General features: G+C 42.8%; 1 protein-coding gene across 1 annotated transcript; it reads right to left on the bottom strand.

The window, feature by feature from the left end:
* Positions 1 to 890: 890 nt before the first annotated feature.
* On the bottom strand, positions 891 to 13827 carry FEM1B (fem-1 homolog B). Its single transcript, XM_049905815.1, has 2 exons — positions 12920 to 13827; positions 891 to 4016 (listed from the first exon to the last, which is right to left on the bottom strand). The coding sequence occupies exons 1-2, from the start codon at positions 13165 to 13167 to the stop codon at positions 2381 to 2383; spliced, it is 1884 nt and encodes a 627-aa protein (XP_049761772.1). The 5' UTR covers positions 13168 to 13827; the 3' UTR covers positions 891 to 2380.
* Between the last annotated feature and the right edge of the window lie 362 nt (positions 13828 to 14189).

Below are 14189 nucleotides of genomic sequence, written 5' to 3'. Positions count from 1 at the left end.
TCTTCAAATTCTTGCTCCAACTTGGCCAGCATGTCAGTCAGCACAGTTGTACTTTTGCCAGCATTCAGTGCTCTCTTCTCAGAAACCTTCGAGTGTCATTAAACTTTAATGTATGAATATGCACATAGGATCATTAGCCTCATTTTAAAAATAATATCTAAAATGGTGCTCGTCCTGGGTAGCCAAAGGGATGAAATGTGTTTTTAAAACATGCAATGTTATCTGATATTTTAAGTTTTGGTGTTTAAAAATCATATACATTAATGGGTACTAACTATTCCTCAAACTGTCAAATAAGTAGGCCTTGAAGTCAAAAAATAAAAGGTCCAACCTGAGTTGTGGAAAAGGCATGATTCACTCACCTTAAGGAAGTACATTTTCTCTCTCAGGCCTCAAGAGCTACCAAGAGCAAGGTACAGTATTTACTTGATTCATCCCAGGAAGATCAAGGCCAGTAATTTCAAATTAGGGCTCATTCAAAATACCTCCCCCTTTTAAACCATTCTAAAAACCTTCCCCGTAAAATCTCAGGCTGGGAAAACAGAAATCTACTGCCATGGCAGAATTTATCATCAGAACATTCCTAACTCAAGCAGGAAGACACACAAAGATAATATAGTGACTGTAAAAGTATCTGGCATTCTTGGTGGGGGGCGGGGAGAGGTTTTAAAGCCCTTCCCTTCCATTCCCTCCCACCCTGCAAAGGATTTCATTTTGGAGGGTATCTCTATTTTATTTAAGGCCCTAGGTGCTGATTTTGGCTTGGTCATTACGTGTTATACTGATTCAACTGCAACCTTTTCTATTTCACAAAGTAATTTTCATACAAAAAATGTTAATTGAAATCTTAGAGTTGTTTTTGTTTTTTAGTTTCTATCTGATGTTGCAACTCATTATAATGCTTTTCATTAAAGAAAAAAAAAGCTGCAGGTCTTCACTTACAGTACCATGCACTATGAGGAGCTAAGGCATTCATTTGGCACTAGAGAGAAAAATACAGACACAAGCTAATTTTACTTTCTCATTATTAACATCAATAGAAATAAGGGTGTACCTTTACTTGAACTTCTGTGATGCTTAAAAAATAATCACAGAATACTCTTAGCCTCACAGTTAAAATGCGGTAGTTACAACAAAACAAAACACATAAAGGCCTCTGTATAGCCTTGCTGGAATGAGTAACATCTCGTGGTTAAAAATATGCCACTCTCAGATAGAAATACCTTTCAAAATGGCATCATGAATTCCTTTTCATAATCAAAAACATTTGATTTTCAATACTACACTAATGATTCTTCTACTTCTCGTCATCGACTAAGTAAAAAAAAATATGAAAATAAAATTAAAATATCCAGGTTCCCTTTCATTTGTCATAAACACCTCATTACACAAACATCTGCCGTGGAGTCCATCCCGACCCATGGCAACCCCGTGTGCTTCAGAGCAGAGCTGCACTCAGGCAGCACTAAAAATGGCCTCTGGAAGAGTAGCTTCCAAATTTTCAAAGACGCCACACAGGAGGATAAGGGAAACGTACAGGGAGCAAAAATAGACTGTGTAACTCTATTGGGATTATCATCAGTTTTACGTGTCTGGGAGCTGAGAGCTAATGCAGACTGCTGCAATTTAGATAAATTACATTAAAACAGAGACTTAAAAGAATTTTAGAATTCAAGTCTAAAGACAAAAGTCCATCAATACTCTCTGAAAACCGCTTTAAGATTATTACTACTCTGAATATAACACCCAGAATAATACAATTTCAATAGATTTATTTACCTTTATAAATTTGAGAATATTACTAAATTAGCACATTTTTTCAGAGTAATCCACGGCTCTGTTTTTTTAAATCCTCCTGTCCTTCCGCTTCACATAAATACTGGAAGAGTGAAAACCCGTCTGCAGCAGTTTGGCGTGCACAGAACACCTGGGGATCCCATGTCTTTTTAACGTTCCTTTTAGATCTTTTTCTTCATTAAATCCTCAAGACTACTGCGTGGATAACATGCTGACATAAGCTTTTAACAGAAATACTTTTTTAGGTAGCCGTTTAAAACATTATCAACTTCTGATCATAAATGTCCTTTGTTATACAAAGTTATACTCATTTCTTTAAAAAAAAAGAAAAAGAAAAATAGTTAAGTGACCAGTGTCCAAACATCTTTATAGTTATACCTAAACAACATGACTCTGCATGAGGTGTATCTGAAACCGATTACCACAAGAGGCAAGAAGGCCAAATACAGAACGAAGGGAGGATGGGTTAGGAGGAAGGGCAGTGAAAAGAAAAGTAGAATTTAGGAACACATAATTCTATTGTCTGTGATTAAAGTCCTTTACTTTTTAGCACCACATTGAGCGATTTTACATATCCAGTCACTTAATGAAATCCAACAAACTCTTCCAGAGTCCTGGGGATCTGGTCTTGATAGTTAATGTCGTTAGCCCGAACTGCTCGGGCAGCCAGGCACTTGAGGCTCATCTTCATTTGAGTTTTAAGTAGTATTTCAGATACCCCAGTTGTACTTTTGTCTAGCGGAGTCTTATTCTGTTTATTTGTCATGTCAGTGTGAGCGCCGGCTTCAACCAAGCTAATGATAATGGAGTGCAAGGTCAAAAAGTCACTGATGGGCCTGTTGTACTGAACGATAATATGAAGGGCACTGTTCCCCTCATTGTCCACGGCGTTCACTTCAGCACCACAGTCCAGCAGGAGCTTTGTGACCAGAGCGTTTGGAAAGCTGCAGACGTCATTAGTGTGGAAATCATCGACTGGGGTATTGGAGTTGACAGCTAGATGCAGTAAGGTGAAGCCTTCCCGAGTTCTGGGATCAAGGTGAATCAGGTTGTAGATCTGCTTGTTAATTTTGCACTGGTCTTCTTCGCTGCACTGCGTTTTGGTGGAGATGCACACTAGATACAGAAAAGTGTAGAGGTTACACTCGTAGCTGTCCACAGCACTGTGCGCATCAGCATCCGGGATATTCCTTACTCTGTTCATACTCTGTTCTATTTCCAGGACACTGCATCTCAAAACACACTCTATGTCGGGGGCCTTCACAGTTTCATTCAAATGTATCATCTGTGAGAAAACTTGAGCAAATCGAAGAAGGTCCTTGTGGGTGTTCCTGTTACCTTTCTGCCTGAGGTGCAGAGCGTGAAGCCACAACTTGATACACTGCTCAAATTCCATGTTATCCGCATAGACAGCCCCCCTGTAAATGATGGGATGGGAAACATCAATATTGTCGGCACCTAGAATCCGTTCCCGAACTATAAGGCCTTCCATGTGAAGAGCATCTCTGTCTTGCCGAATGGATTCCAGCTCCTGAGGATTTCTACATTCAGTTCTATTCCCATAAGCGTGGATTGGTGGTAGAACCTCTTTTTCAAGAATGTTGTCACCATCTTGAAACCTCTCCAGCATGGCTAAATATAAATAGTGATATGTCTTCATGATGTCATAGTTCTCACGGTCATTTGCAAAGGAGGCACCCAAGAGTTCCAAAGCTTCAATTCGACTTCTTCGGTCACAATCAGCATGAGAGAGCAACAGTTCGACGACATCAGCTTTACAGCTTTCGGCAGCTACCTTTAACGGCGTCATCCCGTGGCCGTTCACTACTATGGCAGCACGCCATTTTATCAGCTCTTTCACAATATCTATGTGCCCAGCTTCAGCTGCAAAGTGCAATGCTGTGGCTCCACAATGTGCTTTAGCGTTGGGGTCAGCACGTTGTTCTAAAAGGTATCGGACCACATCAGTGTGTCCCTTGTATGCTGCAATCATTAAGCAGGTGTTGTCATACTTATTGGCAATGCTGATGTTGGCATTATTTTCAACCAAGTACTTAACAATGTCCAGTCTGCCATCAAAGCACGCTGCCCGCAGGGGGGTTGAATTAGTTACTGTGGTGTGGTTCACGTTGGCTCCATGACTGACTAGAAGCTTAACAACTTCAAAATGTCCTGCTCCCGCTGCACACCAAAGAGCAGTGGCACCATCAATGACATACCTACACACGAAAAAAGCAAACAGTTAGAAGACAAGAGGCCACACGTACCTGTATACATTAAAGGGTGTGTTCATTTGCACCAACTAAGACCTCACTCTCCACGATACTCATAAAACACCAGTTTTGGTGAAAATAAAATCAGGTAATTTAAGCAAAGCACTTGGCATAGTACTTTATACCTAGTACAAGCTCAACAGAGGTTAACTGTTGCTGTTATTGCTAAAGTATATAAACGTAAGAAAAACTCTAAGGAATCACCAACTTCCTAGTAGCAAAATTAAATAAATTTTAGAAAACACAGAGGAAATGCATGGAAGTCCGTAAATTCTTGACCACCAAGTTCATGCGCTGCATCTCAAGGCACAGCGTGCTCCTCCTTCCCCACAGCTCCCACGGGCCAGTTTTTCTCAGGACGTCGGTATGGAAGCTGTCCCAGTCCCTACCCTAATGCTGTGTTAGAAACTGCCTTTGGAAGAACAATTTTAAGCAGATAATTTTCCCTAAGATTACTTAAGCTAATTAAAAATTATGCTTCCTCTGCTACGGCAATGAGAATAAAAGAATTACTGCTCCATACAACGACATGGATGGATCACATAAATATAACGTGGAGCATAAGAAGTCAAATAAAAATAGTATATATTATTGCATTTATATGTTTATCTGTTATGTCAGAAGTCAGGGTATTGGTCACTTTGTCAGGTAGTGAATAGAAAGGAGCACAGAGCAGACTTTACTAAGCAAATATGTTCACTTGGAGGAATTATTACACACTTTTTAGTATATTTTTATGTATATATGTCATACTCTAAATCATTTAAATATATATGTACATGTAAATATATATGCACATATGTGTGTTCCTCAACCAAACCACTGTGGGAGAAAATACTAGCACCAGGAAACAACACATTCGGAAAACCAAGCAGGCATCTTCCCTGACCTTCTTGAGTGCCTAATATGTGCCAGGTTCGCTACTTAACATACAAAATTGGATTCTTGCTAGAAGTTCAATCTTTCCCATCTTTCTGCTTTCAATTTTTCCCCAACTCAACTTCCTAACTTTTGATTCTATTACTCACCACCAGGCCTAGAAAGTAGATTTTTACTGGAAATACTCAGATATACTCTACAAGAATCATCAAAATAAGTATACTTGGAAGTATTAAGGTAAAAAGCCAATCAAAAGCAACAGTTAAAAGAGTAATAAAATATGTTCACCAAAAACCTCACTGGTGAGCGTCTCACTATACAGCAACCTTATAACACAGGTCAAATTATATCTACAATTGTGAAAAAAAAATACAATTCCCCTGGTATAACATAAATTGTATAGTTAACAACATTCCAAAAACAACACCCTCTGTCACTTCTTCTGAAAATACCTGCTTTATAATAATCAAAGCTATTACTTCTTCAGTTTCAAATAATGACACAAAGTGTTTATAAGCAAAAAGCCTTCTCAGAAACAGTGGTTCCCTCTGGGGAAGGGGGAGGCACAGGGAAGCTCCAGGTTCCTGGAAGGGTTCTGGATCTTGATCTGGTGGTGGCTGCATGGGTAGACACTCAGGAAAACACTCAAGCTGTACACTTTAGATTTGTACATTTTACTTATGTAAATATGCCTCAAAAAATTAAAAGCCTTCTGAAGTTTCTTTTTAAAAAATAGCATTTAATTGTTGACTGACTTTTTTAAACTAAAGAATGAACCAAGAAATTAGAATGTTATATAGCGACGTTTTACTGGTTGCCTAAATTGTACCTCCTGCAAACAATTCAATTTAATTAGAATTCACTTATTACATTTTTATTGCCATGATTACATACACAAAGTTCAATAAAAGAAAATGTTCACTGTCAATAAAATACCACTTACCACGGCATCAGAAAATAGCCTTAGCTGGTAATAAATCTAATGAAAAACGTCTAAGACCTCGACACTGAAAACTACACAACATTCCTGAAATAAATGAACGAGACCTAAATAAATGGAGCAACAGTCCATGTTCACGGTCTGGAACGCTCAATAGTGTCAAAATGTTAATTCTCGTCCAAAATGTTCTAGAGATTCAGTACAATCCAAATTAAAATCCCCAGGCTGTGTGCGCGTGTATGCGTGTGTGCGTGCGTGCATGTACACGCAGACTGACAAGCCAATTCTAAGATACGTAAGAAAATTCAAAGGACCTAGAACAACCAAGACAATCTTGAAGAAAAATAAAGTTGAAGGACAAATCACAGTAATTAAGACAGTGTGCCACTGGCACAAGGATAGACAAATCAATGAAAGAAAAAAAAGTGAAGAAATAAACCTACACATATAGTCCCTTGATTTATGACAAGACTCCGCTGAAATGCAGCAAGATTTTCAATAAACAGCACTGGAGCAACTAGATAACTGTATGGAGAAAAATTAACCATAACTCCTACCTCACATTATGCACAAAAATTAGAGAAGTAGCATAGACCTATGTATAAAAAGCAAAACAACAAAAGTTTCTAGAAAAAAAAACAGTCTTCGTATCCTTGGGGCTGATAATAATTTCTTAAACAGAATACAAAAAAAAAAAGCACGAACCATGAGAGGAAAAAAAACCCTGATTTAATGGACTTCATTACAATTCAGAACTTCTATTCAGTGGCACAAACGGTTATACATTCAGCTGTTCAAACCCACCCGGCGGCTCTGCAGGAGAAGAACTGGCAATCTGCTTCCATAAAGATTACAACCAAGAAAGCTCTATGAGGCAGCTCTAACTGTTCCATGGGGCCGCTGGGAGTCAACATCAACTCAACGGCACCTAACAACAGCATTCGTTAAAAGATAGGAAGAAAGTGAAGAAGCAAGTCACCCACTGGGAGAGGATGTTTGCAATATATATATATTTGACAAATCAATAAGAAAAAGGCAACTCAATTAAAAAACGGGTGAAAGGACTAACAGGTAGTTTGCAAAGGAAGATATCCAAATGCCCAATAAATACATGAAAAGATGCTCACCATAGTTATTCACCAGGGAAAAACTAATTAAGACCAGGAGTTACCAACACACACCTACCAGAACAGCTAAAATTAACAAAACTGACATGACAACGTTAAGTGCTGGAGAAGGTGTGGAGCAACAGAAACTCTCGCTACTGGTGGGAATTGCTGGTAGGTATGGAACCTGGTTCAACCACTTTGGAAAACTGTTTGACAATATGTATTAAAGTTAAACATATACCAATGGAGTCCTTAGGTGGTGCAAACCATTAAGCACTCAACTACTAGCCGAATGGTTGGCAGTTTGAACCCACCCAGAGGTGCCTCAGAAGACAGGCCTGGCAATCTGTTTCCAAAAGGTCATAGCCTTAAAAACTCTATGGAGCAGTTCTACTCAGCACACAAGGGGTCATGATGAGATGGAACAGACTCGAAGGCAACTAACCACCCTACGACCCAGCAATTCCATTCCTTGGGTAATTGGTATATACCCAAGAGAAATGAATACAAATGCCCACCAAAGGAAACTTTTAGAATGATAAAAATGTTGTATATATTTATCTAGGAGGTGATTACATGGATATAAATACATGTAAAAATTCAACAAGTTATACACGTTTTACTAGATATGCCGTATCTTAAAATAGGTATAATTTAAAAAGAGTCACAAATCATTTTAAAGAAAAACAGCTTCAATGAATTCAAAGAATTTTTATCAAGTACTTTCGATGTGCAAGCACTATATTGTCTTTAATATGCGGTATCTCACTTAGTTCTCACAATAACCTCCCCCCAGTAACTCTATGGCAAGAGGCCCTGAATAGCTAAAAACAATGTTGAAAGAGAAGAACAAAGCAGAAGGACTCACACTTCCTGATTTTCAAACATACTATACAGCTACAGTGGAGTCCTGGTGACACAGTGGTTAAGAGAACGGCTGCTAACCAGAAGATTGGTAGTTCGAATCCATCAGTTGCTCCTTGGAAACCCTATGGGGCAGTTTTACTCTGTCCTACACGGTCGCCATGAGTCAGAATCAACTCGTCAGCAATGGGTTTTCTTTGGTGTAAAGCTACAGCAATCAAAACAGCATAACGATAAACACATAGACCAACGGAACAGAACTGACAGTCCAGAAATAAACCCACATTTTTTTATCTATGGTCAACTGATTTTTGACAAGGGTGCCAAGTCCACTGAATGTGGAAAGAAGAGTCTCTTCAATAAACGGTGCTGTGAAAACCGGATTTCCACATTCAGAAAAATGAATCAGGATCCATACCTCATGCCATTCACAAAAACAAATGCAAAATGGATTAAGGACCTAAAGTGCAAACTAAAATATAAAATTCTTAGAAGAACAGCAGGGGCAAGGCTGTTAGGCCTAGTTCTCAACAGTGGATTATCTAATATAATAAGAGCACAAACATCAAAAGACAAAACAAATAAATGGGACCTTATAAAAATTAAAAACATTTTTTCACCAAAGGACTGTCAAAAAATTGAAAAAACAAGCTACCAGCTGGGAGGATATCTTCAGAAACCATATATCCAAGAAGAATCTAATAACTAAAATATATCTAAAACTTCAACAACAAAAAGACAAATAACCCAATCATAAAATGGGCAAGGACTTGAATACACATTTCACCAGAGAACATTCAAATGGCCACCAAACACATGAAAAGATGCTCAGAGCCATTAGCCATCAGAGAGATGCAAACCAAAGCCACAATGAGATACCATTTCACTCCCACTAGGGTGGCCAGGGTAAAAAAAAAATCTGAAAATAACAAAAGTTGACAAGAATATGGGAAAATTAGAACCCTTACCTATTGCTAACAGGAATGCAAAATGGTACAGCCACTGTGGAAAACAGCGTGGCAGTTCCTCATAAAACTAAAACTAGAACTACCATATGACCCAGCAATTCCACTCCAAGGTATATACCCAAAGGCTTAAAAGCAGAGACTCAGGCTTGTACACCCATGTTCACTGCAGCACTACTCACAACAGCCACAAGGTGGAAACAACCTAAACACCCATCAACGAATGAATGGATAAACAAAACGTAGTACACGCATACAATGGAATACTATGCAGCCAGTAGGAGAAATTAAGTCTTGATACATACTACAATGTGGATGGAGCTAGAAGACATTACGCTGAGTGAAATAAGTCAATCACAAGGTGATAAATATTATATGACTTCACTTACATAAAAAGACAAGAAAAGGCAAATAAGTTTGTGAGTGGTTACCAGGTACATGGAAGGGAAAAAGGAAGGGTTAACAGTGATGGAAATATAGAACTGACTAAGAGTAGGGTTGCACAGCCAATTATTGTAACTGTTGTCAATAAGTTGTATAGCTGTAAAAGACTGAATTGGGAAAAGTTGTGTGATAGATATATTTACAACAATGACAATAGCTACTGAGGCTGCAAACATACAAACAAAAACCTCACGGAATTTGGCTTCTTGGTTTGGAAGTATAGGGTCATGGTTTCATGGGACATCCCAGCTAATTGGCCTAATAAAATGTTTAGTGCTTCTGTTCTACCTCCTACTTCCTGCACAGTGCCTGGGGTCTTAAAAGCTTGCCAGAGGCTCTTCAAGGCACGACTGGTCTCTATTCACCTGGAGCAACAGGGAAAGAAGCAGCAGCAGGGGGACATGGATCCCATTTTCCCCATCCGTGTCAGTAAACCTCGTCTAGGACAGGAGTCCACACAAACCAGCACAGAGCAGTCAAGTCCTCAGAACTCAGGCCAGCACAGTATTCCATGGTCACATGACACCTCCCCTTTGTTATGTTCCATTCTCCAACTAATGGCTCTTCCTTCATTCCCACTCATGTGACTTTTCTTCTTGTTCACTCATCCATATTAATTTTGGTTGTTAAATCTTAAATAAAATAAACTCAAATGTTACTCCTAAAAATGTGAACAAGGACTCAAATATCACATTTGGCTTAATCTGGATGGGTGGTCCCTTCCCCCTTGAGGCTCTATTACGAATCCACTTTAGGGTACATGTAGAAACTACTGAATTGATATGTTTTGCTGTGTATATTCTCAAAAACAAAATAAATACAAGTTTTTTTTAAAAAAAAGAAAAGAACTCACTTCAGTTTCCTAAAGCATTAGAGAAATTTTTAGGCAAAACATAGGCTTTTTAAAAAATTTAGTATTTATTTTAATGTCTCTCATGCATACCTGTGCGTGCTTGCAAAAATGTAGCTCATCAAACCCTAATTACACAGATGCTGTTGGTTACAGTGAAGCTGAGAAGTGAGATAATTTAAATACTAAGTAACTAACAGAATAGGTAAAAAATTATGTGGGGGGAAAAAAACTGCACAGACCGTATGTGACTGACTAAAAAATTAGGAAACGCTAATCAACTTCAGTACACAGAGAACCTGTTGGTCCCCACCTGGCTGTCCCAGTCAGTGCCAAAAGGCATCTAAGGAAAGGCTGTGGCTTTGAAAAGCCAGCTTCCAAGGGTGAGGGAGCTTCAGATTGTTCATAACTCACTTAGGCTGACATTTTCACAATGCCTGGAACGACTGCAAAGTGAACACATCACATTTGCAAATAACGATCTGTTTTTCTGGTTCTGAAATGCCAAAATGACTAGGATAAGCTGCAAAAGAAAAACGGTGATGTAAGTGGGCAGAAAGGTGGTTATGAACTTCAATTCTTCCCTTTTGTTCAGTAGTAAGCTCCTCAAAAGGAGAAACCAAACTACATAGCAGCAAATAAATCCACAATTATAATAATCCATAAAACTAAATGGACTCAAGGCGCAAATGAAATAGCAAAGGATAGAAGCGTTTATAGTGCCACCTCTTGCTATCTTTACACAGGGTCATCCAAACCTGGCCTCCACCTCTTTCCAGCCTCCCAGCCTCTTTCTTACTTGCCCTGGCAGGAATCCATTCCTGCAACCACACTTGAAACACTTGTCGTTGCACCTGCACCATGCTGCTGCCTTTCTTCTTCACTTTCTATTATCTTTTTGTTTTCCCCTATTACCTTTTAAGACCCAGCTCAAATACCACCTCTTCTGTGAAGCCTTCCCTGATTGCCCCAGGTGAAGCTAAGCACTTCCTCTTCCAGTGTACTCCCTCAGTAATCCAGATATTTCTGTAACCCTAAGTGGCATGGCATGACATCTGCAATTACTTATTTATATAACTTTTTCTCTCTCCCCCACTAGACTGCGTCCTCCTCCACAACAGGAACAGTGCACTATTCATCTCTGCATACTCAACTCCTACCACAAAGCCTGGTACCCAATAGGTGTGCAATAAATGTCTGCATACCCAACCCCTTAATTTCACTGGCCAGTGCAGAACACTGCGCAGAGTAAGCCACTACACAGGCTCAACGGTACATTTCTCATCATTTCAGGTTCTCTCAACTGTCACCTCTCAATACCTTTCTTTTGATGGCCAAGGAAGAGAGCAATAAGCAAAGCCTTTCCAAATTCTTTAGAAAACTTTCTCTCCCCACTACTCTTCCTTATCCACAAAGGCCTCAAGGAGCTCCTCAGCAGCAGTGTCCCCAGCAGCTGTTACTGCAGAGATTCACACCTCAATGGATGCATGTGCCCACACCAGCTGGAACGGTGCTGGAGGTGCAGGGGTCATTCTGCTTCACTCCTCCCCTGGGTGCAGGCCGGGCTATGGAAAGGTAGGGAGTCACAGCGAGGACACAGAAGCCAGTAAAAAGGCAGACATGAATCAGGTTGCCATCTCTGGTCAACATGAAAAAGTCCATCTCCTCAGACAGCCTGGAGTTATGCCACCACCCCGTGGGCTGTCATTTCATTAAAGTTTAATGCCCTAAAATATTTTTACTCTAAGACACAGAAGAGAAAGCTTCTATTATTTAAACCTAGAAAAAAATCAACCAAAATTCAACATTACCTGTAGTCGTCTTAAAAAAGAAATGCTTTTTCAAACAGGTTTTAACCAGTGTTTTCAACTACCAAAGCTTCACATATTTAAGCTGGGACCTCATCTACTTCAAAAGAAGAAACTGCCAGGATAGCTTAGGAACTGGTGCAAGTCAACAAAAATAAAGGCAACCAGCCAGGTTGCATTTGTGAAGTTGTAATGTGTAAAACACTTTATAATTCTCCAGCACAGAAAAGAGGATAACGTAAAACCTGATAATTCGGTGTTCAACATGATCACATCCAAAAATTATGTACAAGTAAACCCAAGGGGCAAATTTTAACTAAAGCAGTATGAATTTTTGAACTCCCCACTTCCAGTAACAGTAAATTATCAAGTCTCCCCACAATATCACAGGGCAACATGTAATTTAGCAAGGGCATCATCTCCCACATCAGGTCCAGTAACATTTTTGCACCCAACATCTATCTACCCTGGACAATATGGAAGAGTCGGAAACATGTCTTGGGATGTCTGGCGGCCTGAGGATCCGGAACTGCTGCTGGTTCTAGGGGCTTATTTTCACACTGAGGCCACAGCAGCCTGCTGAGGGCTTTATGCAACCACTCACTTGAATGGTGTAGGGGGAACTGGGTAACCAAACAATTCATTAGAGGTCTTCGATGTTAACTGTTGGCCTCGGTTACAACCCCAGTACTGATAAAGGTAAAACCTGGAAAGGCCGACACCTCCTCCATACTGCTGGTTCACAGACTATCTAGTGGGGAAACAGAGTATCTTATCTACAAGATATCAAGACAGAGGGTGTGGCTATCTATCCATTGAGGGAAAAGGGTCGAAGAGATTGGGCAGCCAAACACGGGATGGAAGATGACGGGGGCATTAATGGGGGCAAGAGGAGGTACAAAACCTGAGTACCGACATGAGGAGGGGGCGAGCACCCGCGAAGCGGGGGTGCGCGGGCGTCGGGGAAGGCTGGAGTTGGGGTGTACCTACCCGTCGAAGCGGACGGTGCCCGTCTGCTGAGTCTGCACCCGGTAATGTTCCAACAGCAGGCGCACCACCTTGGCGTGCCCATTGCGGGCGGCGATGATGAGGGGCGTGGAGCGCTGCCCTCCCTGCTGGCTGACATAGCCGAGCAGATAGCGGATGTCGCTCTCAGACCGATTGAGGAGCAAGGCGGCCAGAGTCAGCACCTTGCCCTCGCTGGCCGCCTTGTACACATAGCCAGCCAGGCCCTCCATGGCCGCCGCCAACTCCAACACCCGTTTGGTCGCCACCGCTGCTGCTGCCTTGCGCCCCCGGAGGCCGCGTTCGCCAGAGCTTCAAACCGGGGCCCGCGCAGCCCATTCAACAGGGCGCCGCCGCCGCCGCCGCCGCCGCGCCCAGGCAGCAGCGCGACCCGGGGAGGCCGGAGACCCCGCGGAGGCCGGAGACCCCGCGGAGGCCGGAGATCCCGCGGAGGCCGGAGACCCCGCGGAGGCCGAGCGCCGCGAGGGGCACGTCCGCGACGCAGCCCGGGCAGGGAGCAGGGCGCTCAGGGCTGCCCCCGAGACCCCGGGCGCCGGCCCTGGGCCGAGGGGAGCTCCATGGCGGCCGCCGCCCGGGCCTCAGGCCGAGCCCCTCCTCCCTGCGGCTGCGACAGGCGCGTGCCCGCGTAGGGCGCCGGCGGGATCCCGAGGGCCGCGCGCGCCCCGGACGGCGAGCGACGGGCGCGTCTCGCCCGACCCGGTCCGCCGGCCCACGGCCTGGAACTTCCTCCGCCGCTGCTCTCCGCCCTCTCTGGCTGGGGGAAACCTGCAGGGCCTCGCCCACCAGAGCGCTGAAGCGCAGGGCGCTGGCGACAGCTTCGGGGAGCCACGGCCGGGGCACCGGGGCGACGCGGAACGCTCCCGCAGCAGCAGCCCCGGAACTCCCGGCGGGAGGAAGGCCAGCCTACGCCGCCAGGCCGGGGGGCGGGGCTTGGGAGCGGGAGGGACGGTTAGGTGGAGTGCCTCCTCCAAAGCTGACCGGCGGGAAAGCCAGGCCGTGGTGAAGAAAGGTTCCGCCGCGCGGAGTCGGCCCTTCACCAACTCCGGCATAGGTGTCCTGAGTGTCCTTGACGCCTCGAGCCCCCTCCTCACTCCAGACACCACCCTGAGGGTCTCTAGATAGGGACGGGATGGAGTGGGTGCGCAGAATCCATCCTACCGGTGGGCTACGGAGCCCACCCGCATCTTACCATAGACAGTAAGGGACCCCTTTCTACCCAGGGAGGGAATTTGCT

The sequence above is a fragment of the Elephas maximus genome, chromosome 13 (assembly GCF_024166365.1).
Source record: "Elephas maximus indicus isolate mEleMax1 chromosome 13, mEleMax1 primary haplotype, whole genome shotgun sequence".
In the NCBI taxonomy this organism is placed as follows: Eukaryota; Metazoa; Chordata; class Mammalia; order Proboscidea; family Elephantidae; genus Elephas; species Elephas maximus.
The sequence above is the reverse complement of the archived record's forward strand: the minus strand, read 5'-3'. Positions and strand labels throughout refer to the sequence as shown.